This window comes from Amblyraja radiata, chromosome 3 (genome assembly GCF_010909765.2).
Source record: "Amblyraja radiata isolate CabotCenter1 chromosome 3, sAmbRad1.1.pri, whole genome shotgun sequence".
In the NCBI taxonomy this organism is placed as follows: domain Eukaryota; kingdom Metazoa; phylum Chordata; class Chondrichthyes; order Rajiformes; family Rajidae; genus Amblyraja; species Amblyraja radiata.
Window position 1 is genome coordinate 2,661,067 of NC_045958.1, and position 20,618 is coordinate 2,681,684.

Here is a 20,618-nt window from a genome sequence, read left to right on the forward strand (position 1 = left end):
GATAGATATTTACAATGTTTTCTTCTCCTTATTTAAAAATTGATTTGGTTTTAGTCCCGACAAGATAAACGAGTAATGAGAGCAGATATAACCATTTTTAAGGGTACAAAATTGTCTTGACTTTCATGCACTGAAATTGCAATCAAGGTCTTGGTCTTGATAGATTTCAAATGTAAAGGAGAGAGTAGAGGGTTGAACCATGTAAAGCTGTCTTACAGATCTGTATCTGTGTACTGTAACTGTCTGACAGTTCATCTTTGTAAGGATTCCTATTTTTAAAGAGAACAGCCAGCTGCAAAATTCACCTTCCATCACTCCAGTTAAGCTGCTTTGGGTCACTGGCTTCTTCTAGTCTGCTGTCACTGCAACGCCTTTGTTAGCCAGCAGGATGTGGGATTGAAGTTGGGCCGGATGGATCATGTCATTGATCTTTAGTCCCTCAGATGAAGCATCACACTTGCACATATGTTCCATCTGGCAGCTCAGTGCAGAACTGACAAAACGCAAACCCATTGAGTTCAACTCATCTGAGTAGTCAGCAGCTCTGACTCAAATCATCAGAGGATCTGAATGCATTTCACGTGGAGAAATTAACCAGTCCTTGTCTTTGGGAGAATATTTTTGTATTTCATTGCGAATGTGAGAGGGTTGAAATTTCCGTGAAAACTGCATTAGTACACCAGTTATAAATTTCATAAATAATATTCTTAAGAAATATAACCTTAGTAACAATAGTAATAATAGTAATAATAATTTTAGTTGTTACTTAAGTTATGATGTCGGATGGAAGCTGCATACCCAAATCTCGTTGAACTTATGTGCAATGACAATAAAATATATGATTATTATTATTATTATTATTATTATTATTATTATTATTATTATTATTATTATTATTATTATTATTATTATTATTATTATTATGATGTGGTGGCAGTGGTGCAGCTGGTAGAACGGTTGCCTCACGGCGCCAAAGACCCAATTCTGATCTCAGGTGCTGTCTGTGTGGAATGTGCAGGTTCTCTCTCTGTGTGTGTGTGTGTGTGTGTGTGTGTGTGTGTGTGTGTGGTGTGTGTGGTGTGTGTGGTGTGTGTGGTGTGTGTGGTGTGTGTGGGTGGTGTGGGTGGTGTGGGTGGTGTGGGTGGTGTGGGTGGTGCGTGCGTGCGTGCGTGGGTGTGTGTGGATGCAAACCTTCTGTTTTACAAGATGAATCATTGTCTTACATGAGATTGGTATTGAATCCATCCTTCCTTATTTTGTTTGCCCCATAGGTATTGGCCAGGACTACCAATGGATTGGTCTAAATGACAAAATGTTCGAACAGGATTTCCGCTGGACAGATGGAAGCCCCCTGGTTAGTCCTTGCTAGATATGTTCACTTTTACACCTTGCAGGTGGAACCTTCCTGAGGGAGTTATAAAGATGCATTGTGGACTAACTACAAGATTCTGTTCTAGAGTTGCTACTGTAAAATATAATTATTAAGAATTCTGTATTGCCAGTTAAACCACTGCACTAGGAGTTAGGGGATCCAATAATAAGGAGCACACAATATAATTTCTAATGAGTACACAAAAACCCATTTATACAGTAATCACCAGACTACTGCAGCCAAGGAAATCAGTTCATGTAGTCCCAACCTTTGGTTTTGATTTTATTTTGTCTGATTAGAAATCTAGGTTACCCAAATGGAGAGGAATTAATTTTAAGATTGCATTCAGAAGTTGATACATCAAGAACTGGCACATCTCCCGAAGGAGACAGGCTGCACTTTCTGAATCCGTTGCCGATACAGAAAACTGACTTTATTCCTTGTGGTTGAGGTAGATGTTACCGATAGCATGTCCCTGCTTCAGAACAAGCTAATAATAGAATAGATTGCTGTAAAATGATCATAATTATTGCATGTACATGCAGAAAGAGATGCATAACTACTCTTCCACTTAAGTGTGTCCAGCATGAACTGATCACTACCGTGGCCACTGCAGACCATTGATGATTGAAGATTTTACGTTGTGTCCTTGGGCAAGACACTTCACCCACCTTTGCCTGTGTGTGAATGTGTGTGAGTGATTGGTGGTGGTCGGAGGGGCCGTAGGCGCAGATTGGCAGCCACGCTTCCGTCAGTCTGCCCCAGGGCAGCTGTGGCTACAGAAGTAGCTTACCACCACCGAGTGTGACTGAGGAGTGAATGAATAATGCGATGTAAAGCGCCTTGAGTATTAGAAAGGCGCTATATAAATCCAGAGTAATTCCCATGCAATAGAGACTAGGATAAATGCCTCTAGGAAAAAAAGAATCACATTTTAAAGGGTGGCACGGTGGCATAGTGGTAACACCATCGACCCGGGTTCGATCCTGACTGTGGGTACTATCTGTACAAAGTTTCTACACTTCTCCCCGTGACCTGCGTGGGTTTTCTCCAAGATCTTCGGTTTCCTCCCATACTCCAAAAACCAGGGGCGGAAAACCCGGGGGGGACACGTCCCCTCCATGTTTTGAGAGGTGGGGGACACCCCCCCCCCCCCAAGTTTTTGTAATCCGGATTAAAAAGTCCGGTGATCGAGGGCGCCGATTGGAGGAGAGAGAAGTCGGTCGGCAGGCAATTGGGGTGGGACATGATTCAGCGCGATTATTGGAGGAGGGAGACATGGCACAGACCTGCAGCTTCAGCCGCAGCCAGGATCGATCCTGGCCGGCTCTCCGGCGATGTCCTTTCCACTCCCAAGTACCCCCCCCCCCCGCCCGCGGGTGGCCAGAGAGATCGGCAGCAAAGATCCTTCGCTATAGGATCTTTGGTCGGGAATCAGCCGGGCCAGCGCAGAGAAACAGCGCTAAACCCAGCTCAACTCTGCCCTGTCCCTCCCACCAGGTGAGGCCCCTACAGCTTTCCTGGGCTTGCGGGAAATATGGCCAGCGCGGAGAAGCAGCGCTGGTATCCTGTCAGTCCAGACAGGGCTGTAGTTAACCCAGTGAGACAGGCAGAGTTGAGCTGCATTTAGCGCTGGATTGAGCCTCTGAAGCCTCGCGCGCTTGTGTGTGAGTGCGTGTGTGTGTGTGTGAGTGCGTGTGCGTGTGTGTGTGTGTGTGCGCGCCTGCGCGCGTGGCCGCCAAAAAATTGTGTCCCCCGTCCCCTCCATGTTTTGATAGCGAGTTCCGCTCTTGCCAAATACGTATGTTAGTTGGCTTGGTATAAATGTATAATGGACCCTAGTGTGTGCAGGGCAGTGTTGGCGTGCGGGGATTGCTGGTCATTGCGGACTTGGTGGACCGAAACTCTAAACTAAACTAAACTAAATTACTTTGGAAAGCCTCTTGTTGGATCATCTTGTCATGCATGTTCCTGACTGCAAAGCTGCGCTGTTGGCTTGAGTTCAGCATCATTAATGTCAATCATACTAGTCTCCATAGCAGTTAATTCCACAATCTGATAAACAAACTAATGATTTCCAAATTAAAAGACGTAGTTTTATTCTCTAATGAAATGACAATGCCACAGTTGAAGCATGTGGCTAATAAAGGGGCTTCTTATTAAGGGGCAGGTCAAATCATCAAATTATTCCAATTACTAAAGAATTGGCCAACATGTTTACAACACAATTCTTTCCTTGCAGATTGTTAGTGGCACTTTCATACGAAATTCTGACATTGTGTGCTTTGCCGATTGAAATATTAGCATTGTTTGACTATATAAGGCATTGTAAAACAAAAGCTACTTCTGCTTTCAAATCTTTTTCCTGAGTGCATCCCAAGAAATGTTTTATGCATGCAGCCAAGTGCTGTTGGTGAACTGGCAAAAATATGTGAAAGCTTTCTGCAGTAAGCCATTGCCATGATCTGTTGCTGAGCTAGAAGCAGTGGCTGATATAATTGAGCTTTTGTGTAGAGGTGAGTCACTTCCACATGTGGCAAAGCATTTTAAAACACCATTTTTTGCGAGCGTAAATTGAGACACTAAACTGCGCTGACATTGACCAGATCTGGCAAGTTTGACGGCATTACCTCAATGAAGCTGAACTTACTGGGAAAAGTTATCAGCTGGTTTATTTTGAGGCAAGAAAAAACTCTTGATAGTATATTTGTTGTTGATGTAGCACAATTAGCCTTGTGTGGTTGGCCAGTCTGTTTTGTGTAAAATTGACTATGGAAAATTCATAGACACCTTCCACTACTGAGTCATTGATGGGAAGGGATACATTGGCTGTTAAAACCGTTGCTAGATCCATGTTTCCTTCTTCCTTCTATCAATCTCACGTTAGTGTTGCTATACTATAGACATTTTATTATTTAACAGGCTGTGATTCATTATCTCAACGTTGTGTTTCTATTTAGTTTAGTTTAGTTTAGTTTACAAATGCAGCGCGGAAACAGGCCCTTTGGCCCCTCTGAGTTGGCACCGACCAGCGATCCCCGCACATTAACACTATCCTACACACACTAGGGACAATTTACATTTAGACCAAGCCAATTAACCCACAAACCTGTACTTCTTTGGAGTGTGGGAGGAAACTGAAGATCTCGGAGAAAACCCACGTAGGTCACAGTGAGAACATACAAACTCTGTACAGACAGCACCCGTAATCAGGCCGCAACTCTACCGCTGTGGCATGGTGCTGCCTGTGATTGTTAAGCTTTTTTAACCATTGGTGTCTAACAAGCTCTCACCTGACACTGTTTAGTTAGTGAGTTGGGATGATACATTTAATGGGCATTTAGGATGATTTATACAATCCTAGTCTTTACTTGCCAAATTTCTGCCGCTGCCCAGCAAAGAAAAAGAAAAATGCCACATAACATAAAAACATAGAAACATAGAGAATAGGTGCAGGAGGAGGCCATTCGGCCCTTTAAGCCTTGTGATCATGGCTGATCGTCCCCAATCAATAACCCGTGCCTGCCTTCTCCCCATATCCCTTGACTCCACTAGCCCCTAGAGCTCTATCTAACTCTCTCTTAAATCCATCCAGTGACTTGGCCTCCACTGCCCTCTGTGGCAGGGAATTCCACAAATTCACAACTCTCTGGGTGAAAACTTTTTTCTCACCTCAGTCTTAAATGGCCTCCCCTTTATTCTAAGACTGTGGCCCCTGGTTCTGGACTCGCCCAACATTGGGAACATTTTTCCTGCATCTAGCTTGTCCAGTCCTTTTATAATTTTATATGTTTCTATAAGAGCCCCCTCCAGAGAATACTAGCCTAGTCTTTTCAATCTTTCCTCATATGACAGTCCCGCCATCCCAGGGATCAATCTCATGAACCTACGCTGCCCTGCCTCAATCACAAGGATGTCGTTCCTCAAATTAGTAGACCAAAACTGTACACAATACTCCCGATGTGGTCTCACCAGAGCCCTATACAACTGCAGAAGAACCTTTACTCCTATACTGAAATCCTCTTGTTATGAAGGCCAACATTCCATTAGCTTTCTTCACTGCCTGCTGTACCTGTAAGCCAACTTTCAGTGACTGGTATACAAGGACATCCAGGTCTCGCTGCACCTCCCCCTTACCTAACCTAACCCCGTTTGAGATAATAATCTGCCCCCTTATTGTTGCCGCCAAAGTGGATAACCTCATATTTATCTATATTATACTGCATCTGCCACGCATCTGCCCACTCACTCAACCTGTCCAGGTCACCCTGCAACCTCTTAACATCCTCTTCACAGTTCACACTGCCACCCAGCTTTGTGTCATCTGCAAATCTGCTAGTGTTGCTCCTAATTCCCTCTTCCAAATCATGAATATATATGGTAAACAGTTGTGGCCCCAACACCGAGCCTTGCGGCACTCCACTCGCCACTGCCTGCCACTCTGAAAAGGATCCGTTCACTCCTACTCTTTGCTTCCTGTCTGCCAACCAATTTTCTATCCATGTCAACACCCTACCCCCAATACCATGTGCTCTAATTTTAGTCACCAGTCTCCCGTACGGGACCTTATCAAAGGCTTTCTGAAAGTCTAGATACACTACATCCACTGGCACCCCTTCATCCATTTTATGTCACATCATCAAAAAATTCCAGAAGATTAGTCAAGCATGATTTCCCTTTCATAAATCCATGCTGACTTGGACTAATCCTTTTACTGCTATCCAAATGCCCCATTATTACCTCTTTAATAATTGACTCCAGCATCTTTCCCACCACCGAAGTCAGGCTAACTGGTCTGTAATTCCCCGTTTTCTCTCTCGCTCCTTTCTTGAAAAGTGGGATAACATTAGCTATCCTCCAATCCACAGGAACTGATCCTGATCTATTGAACATTGGAAACTGATCACCAATGCGTCCACTATTTCTAGAGCCAACTCCCTGAGGACCCTGGGATGCAGACCATCAGGCCCAGGGGATTTATCATCCTTCAGTCCCATTAGCCTACCCAATACTATTTCTCGCCTAATGAAAATTTCTTTCAGTTCCTCTACCCCCTTAGATCCTCTGTCCTCCAGTACATCTGGGAGATTGTTTGTGTCTTCCTTAGTGAAGACAGATCCGAAGTACCTATTCAACTCTTCCGCTATTTCCTTGTTGCCCATAATAAATTCACCCGTGTCTGCCTTCAAGGGACCCACATTTGACTTTGCTACTCTTTTTCCCTTAACATATCTAAAGAAGAATTTACTGTCCTTTATATTCCTGGCCAGCTTCCCTTCGTACTACATCTTTTCAGCCCATATTGCCCGTTTTGTTTCCTTCTGTTGTCCTATGAAAGTTTCCCAATCCTCTGGCTTCCGGCTACTCTTTGCTGTGTTATACATCTTTTCTTTTAGTTTTATTCTATCCCTAACTTCTCTTGTCAGCCACGGTTGCCTCCTGCTCCCCTTAGAATCTTTCTTCCTTTTTGGAGTGAAATTATCCAAAATAAGTAATGCTTTTTTAGACGCCAAAAGATGGGTGATATTACTTGTGAAAGCCTGTGTTATCCAGATTTGGGCAGCAATAGCCTGGAAGGTTCTGGTTTATACATGGTTTGAATGATTTTATAAACCAATCTCAGTAATAATTTCTCCAGGAATATCACATTATTATAACACGGCATTATTTTCTTCTTAAATTAATATCGCAGACAATTAAAAGTGCTTGCAAAACATGCATTAAGCATTGAATACGACGTCAATATTAAAATATACTCAAATATAGCAATAAAAGCATCCTTGGTCATGGCGAAAACTAAAATCGAGGATCATTTGTCAATGTTCAGCTATAATCAGTGTCCACAGCAGCAGTTATATTATATTTCCAATGTTCCTCCCTAGTTTCTATCTACCACAGGCCTGACCCTGGGTGGGTTTATTTTGCAGTGTCAGCACATTTCTGAGTTTTGGCTCAGTTGAGAAAGCATCAAAATATTTGGCTTAAAGATCGAGGGCAAGGAGGTTATTTAATAGTGAGGGGATTGTGGCTTAATCTGTCTCATATTCCTCCAGTCTTCTTGTTACGGTTAACATTCAGAAGCAGACACCTTTTTTTTTTAAACTAACAGTTCAGCTGCCCATTGTCAGAGAGCCCATCAGAATACACCGACTTCAGATCCACGCATTTGGTCTGCAAGGTTCGGTCGGTATCATCCCACACTTTGCCCTAGATTTTCATTCACTTATGTTCCAGAGACTGTCCCAGCCATGGTAAATCAACCTCTCCAGGGATGAGAATAGCCATTTGAACTTCAGTCCAATCTTGAACGAAATTGGATGATAATTTTAGGTGTCCTTCCACCTGTTTACTGATGCTGGGAACTGTGGCCATGTTCTAATTATATTTGTCAATTGCCGTAATCTTCACTGCAATCATACTTTGATTAAACTAATGTCTTCAAGCAAGCGATAATCTTCATGAGATTATGCCACTTGGTTGAAATTGAGAGATATAGGGATCGCAGGGGGGTCAAGGATAGTGGGACTCAAACCAGCAATGATTTTATGAAAAGATGGTGCAGGCTCAAGTGATCATATTCCTTACTCCTGATCCCAGATCTTATGTTCTTATAACTGTACAGTGCATATTTTCCATTTGAGTATTATCTTCTGAGTAGTGTTCAACAGTAAATTGGACACAGCCCACCAAAATGGCTTACAATATTCACCTGACGTGCTCATGAAGTGTTGGTATGTAGCCCGACATGGTGGACCCAGTCAATAATGCATCACTATAAAAGCTCATGGAACAACGAAACCTTTGCAAGAAGAATAACACCATCATTTATAGGCCAGCAAAGAAACGAAATAACATTTGGAATATTGTGAGCAATTTTGGGCACCGTATCTGAGGAAGGATGTGCTGGCTCTGGAGAGGGTCCAGAGGAGGTTTACAAGAATGATCCCAGGAATGAGTAGGTTAACCTATGATGAGCATTTGTCACCACAGGGCCTGTACTCGCTGGAGTTTAGAAGATTGAGGGGGGACCTCATTGAAACATACAGAATAGTGAAAGGCTTGGATAGAGTGGATGTGGAGAGGATGTTTCCACTTGTGGGAGAGTTTAGGACTAGACGTCGTAGCCTCAGAATAAAAGGACGTTCTTTTAGGAAGGAGATGATGAGAAATTTCTTTAGTCAGAGGGTGGTGAATCTGTGGAATTCTTCACCACGGAAGGCTGTAAAGCCCAAGTCAGTGGGTATTTTTAAGGCAGATAGATAAATTCTATATTAGTACAGGTGACAGAGGTAATGGGGAGAAGGCAGGAGAATGGGGTTAGGAGGGAGATATAGATCAGCCATGATTGAATGGCAGAGTAGACTTGATGGGCCGAATGGCAGAGTAGACTTGATGGGCCGAATCTACTACTATCACATGACCTTATGACCATTAATAGCAAGGAAAAGGTTTTGCCTGCCAAGCACAGAACATCTCGGACTAAAGTAGCTGTAGAAGCAAGGAACTGCAGATGCTGGCTTGATCAAAAGGACACAGAGTGCTGGAGTAACTCAACAGGTCAGGCAGCATCTGTGGAGAACATGGATAGGCGATGTTTTGGGATGGGAGCCTCAAGTTGAGTTTAGTTTATTGTCAGGTGTACCAAGGCACAGTGAAAGTCTTGTTGACGTGTCCTGATCAGTCAGCAGAAAGACAATGCATGATTACAATTGAACCATCCACAGTGTACAGATACATGATAAAGAGAATAACATGAATAACGTTTACTGCAAGATAAAGCTAGTAACATCTGATCAAAGATAGTTCAAGGTTCTCCAGTGAGGTAATGTCTCCACTGAGGTAGTCCACCCTTCTTCAGTTGGGTCAGAAGAAGTCTGAAGAAGGGTCGCAACCCTAAATGTCACCCATCCATGTTCTCCAGATAACCTGACCTGCCGAGTCACTCCAGCACTTTGTGTCCTTTAACGGCCTGTCCCACTTGTGTGCGACTGCATGCGTTTGGCGCGACCAAATGTGGTCGCTTGAGGCGTACGGGCACCGTATGGCCGTGCAGGGCCGGTCCCATGTAGAAGCGCGGAGTTGTGCGGGTCAGGTCCCGACATCGCGCGGGGCTCCGAAAATCGGACAATGTCCGAAATCTTTGCGCGCCAACGGCCTGTCGGCACGCAGGCGCATTGCGGTCGTACGCAGCGTCTTGATGGCATACGCAGCGTCTTGGTGGCGTACGCCTAGCGCATGGCGTTGCATGATGACGTCACCGCCCGACGCAGTGCGATGCCCAAATTCAGTCGGCCTGCCTCCTGCCCAGCTGATTGGTAAGTATGACGCAAATTATATCACGCGCGAACTCCGCTTCCGTTTGGTCGCGCCAAACGCACGCAATCGCATGCAAGTGGGACAGGCCCTTAAGACTGAAACAGCTTTCCAGTATAGGAACAATTGTTTTGATGTGAATGTATGAAAGGGAAGCTGGTGAATGTGTACTATATCCTCTCGATAAACATTTCATGAACAAGCCCATCCTTAATTTCAAAATACCACATCCATCTATAAAATTATATAGGTAGACCTGTCATAAAATCAAACGCCTTAGGGAGGTACAATCCCTGAGGCAGTTAATTTTATTCAGCTTGACACAGATAAAATACTATGGCAGGCTGCTGCACTGTTCCAGTGGTTAAGATATTGTAATATTATCTATGTGGATTCCACTTATCCTTATCCCCTTCTAACAAGAATAATTTCCTTCCACTTTGGACAGTGAACAATAGAAACACTAGCAGCAGAGCCAAATATCTATGTTCTGGAAATGGGGGAGTGGAGTCATGTGCCAGGGAGAATGTAGAGCAGCACAAAGCTTCCTATGCCTGAGGCAAAATGGCCTCAACTGTTAGGTAACAAGGCCAAGAGACACAGCGCATGCTGTACAAGATTTCATTACCTTTCTTCCTGGTTTGGTGAATGGGGTGAGGAAATGAGGGTGACCTGGTGGCGTATCGGTAGAGCTACTGCCTTACAGCGCTGGGTCGATCCTGACTACGGGTGCTGTCTGTACGGAGTTTGTACGTTCTCCCAGTGACCTGCGTGGGTTTTCTCTGAGATCTTCGGTTTCCTCCCACACTCCAAAGACGAACATGTTTGTAGGTTCATTGGCTTGCCATAAATGTAAATTATCCCTAGTGTGTGTGTAGGGTAGTGTTAGCGTGCGAGGATCGCTGGTCGGTGCGTACTCGGTGGGGCCGAAGGGCCTGTTTCCGCGCTGTATCTCTAAACTAAACTAAACTGGTTTCAGTATTGCCACTTTGTCCATCAGGAGATGTACTAGCAGCAAAAGAGTGATGTCAGCCCTCACTTCCTAATGGATCGACCACATTCTCAATGCACTGTCCCAGCAACACAACTGTGAGCTCAGGCATTCTAACAGGGACCCGCAAACATCAGTGACTGGCAGCTCTGTAGCACACTCCTGTCAACATCTGCCTGCAAAGCCAGCAAATAGCATTGACAGGGTCTCCCTAGAGGATATTACTCACTGCAAAGGACAGAGGTGCATAATTAAATTGCAAATGGTAGCTGGTGTCTCGAAAAAAATGATTGCCCCTAATTAATGTTCACTCCCGAGTAGGAATAGGTGTTAGCAGGAGAGATGATATTGTGGCAGGATCTCATTAATGAGGCAGGACCCTTCTTATTCAAGCCGCTGCTGTTACAACCTCGTATCAATTACAAACACTATGCAGTTGTTCAAATTGATTTAAATGAAGCATTTATCTGCAGTTTTCTGTTGCCACCCAGATCCATCGTAATGCTTAATCAGTGAACACACTGCAATTTATTTTTTATTTTCTTCTCTCAATTAAAATAAAATGTCTTCCCCTTTTCCTGTATTTTGTGTAGTTTAGTGTAGAGATACAGTGTGGTAACAGGCCCTTCGGCCCACCGAGTCTATGCCGACCAGCAATTACCACATACTAACAGTATCCAACACACCCTAGGGACAATTTACAATTATACCAAGGCAATTGACCTACAAACCCGCACGTCTTTGGAGTGTGTGGGGAGACCGAAGATCTCGGAGAAAACCCACGCAGGTCATAGAAACATAGAAAATAGGCGCAGGAGGAGGCCATTCGGCCCTTCGAGCCAGCACCGCCATTCATTGTGATCATGGCTGATCGTCCCCTATCAATAACCCATGCCTGCCTTCTCCCCAAATCCCTTGACTCCACTGGCCTCTAGAGCTCTATCTAACTCTCTCTTAAATCCATCCAGTGACTTGGCCTCCACTGCCCTCTGTGGCAGGGGAAACGTACAAACTCCATACAGACAGCACCCATAGGATTGAACCCGGGTATCACGCACTGTAAGGCAGCAAATCTACCACTGTGCCTCCATGCCTAATGATGTATATTAAGCAACAATGATCCTTTTTACCCAAGTAGAAGAAAAGGTAATTTTACTGAAGAAAGTTTGTTTGGATTATTCACAAATGCCAAGTGACTTACTAATCCAATCTTCAAATCATATTGTCAAGTGCTGAGTGTTTCCAATCTAAATAAAACCGGGTTATTAACTAACACAGACAAAGCAATCATTGCCCTCTCCTGAGAATCCTACTATTTAAAATGTGTGTGGCACTGTGGCGCAGCAGTAGAGGTGTTGCCTTACACCGTCAAAGGCCAGGGTTCGATCCTGACTGCTGGTGCTGTGTGTACGGAGTTTGTACGTAATCCCCATGACCTGCGTGGGTTTTCCACAGGAGCTCTGGCTTCCTTCCACATTCTAAAAAGGTACAGGTTTGTAGTAAAATTGTAGATTGTCCCTAGTGTGTGTAGGATAGCGTTAATGCACAGGGGTCGCTGGCTGGAGCAGACTCAGTGTGTAGAACGGCCTGTTTCCACACTACATCTCTAAAGTCTTAAGTGAAGTCTAAAAAGATGTTGTTGAAGCAGGTAATATAATATAATTTAAGAAACATTTGGACAGGTACAAGAATAGGATAGGTTTGAAGGGTTTTGGGCCAAGCGTGGGCAGGTGCGACTAGTACAGTGGGTCATGTTGGTCGGCATGGGTAAGTTGGGCCGAAGGGCCCATTTCCACACTGTATCAGTCTATGATTCTAAGATGTAAGCAGTTGATGTCCAACAGAAGAGACAGGACATAGAACAATACAGCACAGGGAACTAGCCATTGGTGAGTGTGTCAAACAGGGTGCCAAATTAAACTGATATTTTCTGGCCCTGCCCAAATTCCATGTCCCTCCATCTATCTAAAAGCTTCTGAGACACCACTATTGCATCTGTTTCCAGCACCTCCCCTGCACAGGTTCCAGTCACCTACTGCTCGTATCAATGGCACCGCACAAAGTATAGGTTGTCAATAGTTGATGTTTGATGTTAATGGTTGTTTGATACCTACTCCCTCTCTCACCTTAGTATTTGAAATGTGCACTTTGTAAATAAAGACTCTGGCTGTCTACCCTGTCTGTGCCACTCCTAATGTTATAAACATCCAGTAGATGGTTCATAGACAAAGGCATGACATATCTGGGGAACTTTGTGACATTAGGGAGATGGGCGATCAGGGGTGTGTGCTGTCATTTTAAATGAGATAAGATGAGATTCCTCCACGCTGATTTTTGAGGGGAAGTGGCAGGCCAGGTGATCAGAGTGTGGTGCTCAGGGGATTGTAGGCAGAGGAGGAATGGTGGATTGACGGGTTGGTGTTGGGTCATAGGTGATAATGGGCCTAGTGGGCCAGGTGGAGATTGGGATTATCATAAGTGATATGAGTAGCATTAGGCCATTCGGCCCATCAAGTCTACTCCACCATTCAATCATGGCTGATCCATTTCTCCCTCCTAACCCCATTCACCTACCTTCCCCCCCCATAACCTCTGACACCCACACTAATCAAGAATCTATCTATCTCTGCCTTAAAAATATCCACTGAATTGGCCTCCACAGCCTTCTGTGACAGAGAATTCCACAGATTCACCACCCTCTGACTGAATAAATTCCTCCTCATCTTCTTCCTAAAAGAACACCCTTTAATTCTGAGGCTATGACCTCCAGTCCTAGACTCTCCCACTAGGAAACATCCTCTCCACATCCACTCTAGGATGTGTGCAACTTTGAGATGTTGCAAGTTAAAAAAGCTTAATTATTTGTCAACAGACACATACAGTATGCATTTAACTTCAATTTGAATAAAATGCCTGCTTGGTCAAAAATCTATGACCAAGCAGGCGTAAAAGACCATGTTGTATCCATGCCTCATTTACATTGACAATGTACTCAGGTGCTAATGAGTCATATTTTCGGCAAGATTCAGAAGCCAAGACAGAGAAGCTAATGTTAAAAGGTGTTTGAGTCAATAGAGAGATAGAGAATGGAAACAGGTCCTTTGACCCACTGAATCCACAGCAACCGTTAACAACCTATATATTGGTAAACTGCTGCTTTGAAATTATGAGATTTCATAGAATATACAGCACAGAACAGCCCGAGGTTTGATCTAGTGCATGATTTACATTTGCTTCCGCTCACCATTAGTCATCTCTGTACCCTGACAACGTGTCATCTCTTTTCTGCGCATGCACGGACATTGGCCTCCTTCAGATCTTGAGACAGTTTTAAGAGTTAACTGCGGTGTATTTTTTGCTTAATTGTTAACTGAGGACAGATACGAACATGTGACCTAATCTGACCCTGTCAGATAGTTTAGTTTGGCTTAATTTCAATGCGTGAGTCATTGTAGGAAATATCAAGGCACTTGAGAAGATCGGATCTGTTTTGATAGCTTTATTAATGTTATGGCTGCAGACACTACTTTCCAATTCTTGCTCGAAGATCTGCGATGATAGTATTTCCAGAGTGCTTTTGGATAGGAAATCGAAAGTTTCCGACTTAGTAATGAAGAAAGAAGGACTGTTTTTCCAAGTCAGGATCGATGGCCTGCAATTTGAATGAGAAGGTTTAGTTTAGTTTAGTTTAGTTTAGAGATACAGCACAGAAACGAACCCCTTGTCCCATCCAGTCCATGCCGACCAGCAGTCTCCATACACTAGCACTATCCTAGGGACAAATGACAATTTGAACCAATGCCAAATAACATATGTACTTAGAGTATGGGAGGAAACCAGAGCACCTGGGGAAACCCATGCGGTCACAGGGAGAATGTACAAACTCCACAAAGAAAGCACCCATAGTCAGGATCGAACCCAGGTCTCTGGCGCTGTAAGGGAGCAACTCCACCGCTGTGTAATCGTGCCGCCACAAGGTGGAGGTAGTGCTCCTAGCGTCTCCCTGCTGCCAGTACCTTTTAGATGAAAAATATCCGAGGCTTAGGAAGAAAGTAGTTTGATTCCAAAATATGTAATTTTTATAACTATGCATTTGCAAAAGCTGGGATTAGGTTTTGATGGAAATATTTAATTCTCAAATACTTAATAAGTATTCTTTCTATATTTTACATTTTCAAATGTTGAAGTTCTTTACTTTGGAAAGCACTAGGTTAATTTCAACCAGCGAGCACTCCACGTTCTGGAAGTATTCAAAGCACATTTTGTAGTCCCTTCCATCTGGGACAGTGGATAAAGCCTGTGTAGGAATCTAGGGTGACATGCCAGGGCAGTAATGGACAAGTGTTGCTCTTCTGGATTAAAGTTATGCCATGTATAATCCAAAGTAGTTATAAGATCTCATATCACTATATTACCAATAGAAATGTTAGTCTTTGTGTCTTGGCCAATATTTATCTGCGGGTCAACGCTAAAACAGATTGTCTGATTATTTTCACATTGCTGTTTATGAGGTGTTTTTTCTATACAGCTTGGCTGTTGTATCTCTCATAATGCATGAAAGCCCTATTTTAAAATGTGAATGCAGAAGACAGGGCTGAAGTGCAGAGGATATAATCCATTTAACCTTCTTCCCGAGATCCCCACTGTCCTCGGCCAATTTGATTCACTCCACACGATATCAAGAAATGGCTAAGTCCACCGGATATAGGACCAGACAACAATGACGCCAAGTGGCATCTTACTGACTAATAACACGCTTCCTAATGCATAGTTTAAGTTTCTTCAGGATCACTCAACTCCAGACCTCATCATTGTCTTGGTCCACATGTAGACCAAAGCGCTGAATTGCGCAGGTGTGATGAGAATGGCTGTCCTTGACGCCAAGGCTACATTTGACCGAGTGTGGCATCAATGAATTCTGATAAATCTCAAGAAAAGTAGGCAAGAAGAGGAAAATAAAGTTGTGCCTCATACAAAAGAAGGTTTCTGGAGATCATTCACCTAAGCCCAACTATCTTCCTGCTGTCATAAGGTCAGAAGTAGGGACGTTTGCTGATGACTAGATAACATTCAATTCCATTTGCAACTTCTCAGCAAGTAAGGTAGGCCCATGTCTGCATACAGCAAGACCTAGGTTATACTTTGCAACAACTAGTAAGAAATGCACACATGATCATAGGCTATCTGTGGTGATATGCTACCTGTGCCTTGATTTTGATTGCTACCCACTTTGAACACAATCCTTTTAGAGGGTTTCTATGTAAGATTCAGTATAATCAACCATTGTCACCAGCCCGCAGGCAAAGAGCTACCGCAAGTTAATCTGATCAGGCTCAGTAGTGGTAAAATAAACGATATTATTTGAAACTATCTATATTTAGTCATTTAATAATGCATTTCACTAGATAAGCATAATAAAGGAATAGTTCAGAATTACAGTACATTCCATTTATAGATCAGGGCAGAATATCGTTTGATTGATTTGAAAGATCCAACATGGCCCGCCGAGTCCATGCCGACCATTGATCACACATTCACGCTAGTTCTATTTTATCCCACTTTTGCAACCACTCCCAATTTACAGAGGCCAATTAACTTAAAACCTGTACTGCATGAAATATTTTCTCAATAGAGTGTGCACATAAAATGGTGCGAATCTAAGAAGGAAAGTTATGTTGAATCCTACATTTTATCCATATAAATGATTCCGACAGCACAATTTTGCCCAATGTAAGCAACTTGGTGGGAATAGTCATCTTGATGGATTTGTTTATCAGATTTGGCTCAATTTAGACAAGGCATTACAGTCTGATTCAATGTCTTGGCACTTAAAACAGTCTCACAATAGCCACACAATGCACCACTGCCAAAATCACTTCAAAACCCACATTTGAAATATAACTCTAAAATCCCAACGTTCTCAGAAACAATGTGCTCATTTTAGAGTTGCATCTCCACACAATAAATAACATTTTGTGTGCTCATTAAAACTAGTAGCCAGAGTGAATGAAATAAGTCTCGGATGTGAGGCTTGACTTGCAACAAATGTCACTTACGTACTATCCTTAATCTAATAACTATCCCTCGTGGGGAACAGAACTTTTGTCGATACAGGGGTGGGATGAGGTGAAGAAGATTGTGAGAATTTGTATTGATCAACACTGGATGGATTTTACAAGAACACTTACTTCCCGAGTCCTAACATCTGTAGACTTAAGGGCCTGTCTCACTTGGGCGTTATTCGCGCGACATTTACGCTACATCATTTACGCGTTATGACACGTGCGCATGGTGCGTGGTGAGACGTGGCGACGTAGGCAGTGACACACGGCACCCCAGGATTTTGGGATTCTCAAAATCCTCACGCGCCACTTACGTAACACACAAATAACGCCCACGTGGGACAGGCCCTTCACATCCCATTGACCCTGTCTTCACCACATACTCTTAATCTTGATACAAAAGAGCTATTGTGCATTTACTGATTCTTTCATCCCTATTCGAATTGCTTCCACAATATGGCATGGCTTACATGGAAGTTTCCGTCTGATGATACTGAACACAATTTGTGTGTGACGGGTGGGAGCTTGTACACTGGAGACTGGAGTCATGAGGGGGAGTGGGGGGTAGTTCATGCAGTGTTGCGGGATTGCAGAGACAGGACACAGAAGCTGGGGAATTGAAATTCCAAGTTAGCAAGTCAAATGTGAAACCAGCCCAAAATATTACCATCAAATCACCAGAATGCAATTAAAAACCCATTTAATTCCATCATGCTTTAATCTGTTTATGACTCCAGAGTTATTGATGTGGTTGATTCTTAATCCTCAATGCTCCAAGCACTGGAAATACATGCTGTCAGCAATGAGCAGTGGAAGAATATTTTCCAATCAATATCATGCAGATTTGCAAATCAATCGATTCTTGATAAATTACTTTAAGTAATCTTCCGACCAGGTTGCACTTTTAAATCTCTATAAAGCACTTTATGGCTGAATGCAAGTCACAAGATATGACATGGAGGTGAAATTCATAAATGGACTATAAAGTGAACATTTGAGTGTTGATATTTCTTGACAAATTTTAAGGCCAATTAATAAAAAGCTGAAAAACTGCTGGAAGAAATATTATCTTTTTTTTTTTTTTGGTGATTGTTATTTCTGTTATTTATTAAAGTAATTATTTTGTTTTCAGACATGAGGTCAGATATGTAAATCAATGCAATTATTTTGCCTTTTGCTGGGGCGTGGAATGTTTTTTTCTAAATTCCATTACGGTCCTGGGTAATGTTTCGAGTGAATTCTATCCTTTTTATTTGATTCTCAACACTTAATTACAAATTAAATATTTTTTTTCGAAAAATAAAACTCACACTCCTGTCGGTAAGGCTCAAAATTTGGGGTATGTCAAAATGGGTAAAAACAGATCAGTAATTTTTGACAGCTTAAGAAGGTATTTTATTTGACCAAGTGAAACAGAACAAAACGCAGCCTTGCCAATGCAAGCAAGAGGAAAATAATTCAGGCCAAAGTATTCGAGCAAATTGTTCCCTTTGGAACATACACACTTTGTCTATTTTATTAACTTTCTTTCTAAGGTGAAAACTGGCACATTCGATCATGATCTTAAGAAAAGTTATTTAAAAAATGTTAATATGAAATTGAATTTTCCCAATATCATTCATTTAGCAAAATGATTGTTTCAATTTGTTATTTGAAATATATATATTTAGTGCCTTGACTATGGTTCCAGACTATGGCTCACAATCACTGGACTCAGATGAGGAAAAGCATTCCTAAAATGTGTGATCACTTAGCCCGTTAGAAACATGGACCATAACTGTCAGTTAGATCTTAAGTCCTTTTTGTGCTAAAATATGAGAATTCGGGATCTATATCCTGTGGCACTGATTTTTAGAACACATTTATTTTAGCTCCATTCCCTTAGAGAGTGAAATATAAAGCCTTATAGTATAAGATAGACACAAAAAGCTGGAGTGGCTCAGAGAGTCATAGAGTGATATAGTGTAGAAACAGGCCCTGCGGCCCAACTTGCCCACACCGGCCAACATGTCCCAGCTACACTAGTCCCACTTGCCTGCGCTTGGTCCATATCCCTCCAAATCTGTCCTATCCATGTTCTTAATGATGGGATAGTTCCAGCCTCAACTGCCTCCACCGGCAACTTGTTCCATACACCCACCACCCTTTGTGTGAAAAAGTTACCCCGCGGATTCCTATTAAATCTATTCCCCTTCACCTTGAACCTATGTCCTCTGATTCTCGGTTCCCCTACTCTGGGCAAGAGACTCTGTGCATCTACCCGATCTATTCCTCTCATGATTTTGTACACGCACTCAGCGAGTCAGACAGCATCTCTGGAGAAAAGGAATAGGTGACATTTCGGGTCGAGACCCTTCTTCAGACTGCAGTTCTTTCCTACACAGGTCTTTCAGCACAAGTACATTGAGCAGACAGGCTGCAGCAGAGATCTATGGAATAATCAAGTCCTCAACCTATTTTGCAAGGTTATCCATATTTCAAATGCACTAACTTTCAAAACAAATGTTAACATGAGGATTTCCATATGCATATAATTTCAGCATTCACTGCAACAGTTTATACCAATTAGCACATAATTATATAAAAATTAAATGTGTGAATTCTGGAATCAAAGTCACAGCAATCAAAGTTCATTAAGTGTATGTTAATCTAATTGTAAGTTTTGTTGTGACTGTTTTAGATTCAGTGACCTGTGAATATTTTTGATATGGATTAATTAACCAATTTATTGTAACACGTCTTTCCTGTATTCTGCACAGCAATATGAAAACTGGCGACCACACCAGCCTGATAGCTTCTTCTCTTCTGGCGAAGACTGCGTAGTTATGATCTGGCATGAGGATGGCCAATGGAATGATGTTCCATGTAACTACCACCTTACCTACACATGTAAAAAGGGCACAGGTAAGCATGGTGTTCACTGTCTTCATCAGGCCTCATTAGAAAAGCCTTTCAGTAAAAACACATCGCAGTGGGTTGTAGGGTGACTGCCACAAATAACAAATATGTACATGGTCTAATTGCAGCTTACATAGAAAACATAGAAAATAGGTGCAGGAGTAGGACATTCGGCCCTTCGAGCCTGCACCGCCATTCAATATGATCATGGCTGATCATCCAACTCAGTATCCTGTACCTGCCTTCTCTCCATACCCCCTGACCCCTTTAGCCACAAGGGCCACATCTAACTCCCTCTTAAATATAGCCAATGAACTGGCCTCAACTACCTTATGTGGCAGAGAATTCCACAGATTCACCACTCTCTGTGTAAAAAATGATTTTCTCATCTCGGTCCTAAAAGACTTCCCCCTTATCCTTAAACTGTGACCCCTTGTTCTGGACTTCCCCAACATTGGGAATAATCTTCCTGCATCTAGCCTGTCCAACCCCTTAAGAATTTTGTAAGTTTCTATAAGACCCCCCCTCAATCTTCTAAATTCTAGCGAATACAAGCCGAGTCTATCCAGTCTTTCGTCATATGAAAGTCTTGACATCCTAGGAATCAGTCTGGTGAACCTTCTCTGTACTCCCTCTTCTGCGCTGTCAATGTATAGAGAGTGTGCTGCTTCTGTTCTCTAGTTTAGCTGATAGCAAGTCGTGGTTTAGGTATCCTTATTATATGCTGTACACTTCGATTATGTCCCTGGACACAGTACAACATTCTTCCATTTCTGCCTGAAGTCATTCAGTCTTGTTGCAAAATGCTTGCCTGTGTCTCCAGTAGTCATTAAGCTATCTCATCCAGCTGTCTGTTGAACATCTGTTGAACCAAGACAGATGTTCTAAGTTAATCAGCTGCAAGAGAGTGTTGCATCTGATCCAGTGTTGTTATGCAACCTTCCACTGGGAAATGAGTAAATACAAGAGCAGTATTGTTTTT

General features: G+C 42.7%; 1 protein-coding gene across 1 annotated transcript in view; it reads left to right on the top strand.

Annotated features, from left to right (window-relative positions):
* The window catches only part of LOC116970738 (versican core protein-like), a 54,605-nt gene that overhangs the window by 23,417 nt on the left and 10,570 nt on the right, over positions 1–20,618 (top strand). Inside the window, exons 5-6 of the mRNA XM_033017214.1 lie at positions 1,272–1,354; positions 19,498–19,642. Coding sequence (XP_032873105.1) covers positions 1,272–1,354; positions 19,498–19,642 — 228 coding nt within the window. The remainder of the gene's footprint in view (positions 1–1,271; positions 1,355–19,497; positions 19,643–20,618) is intronic.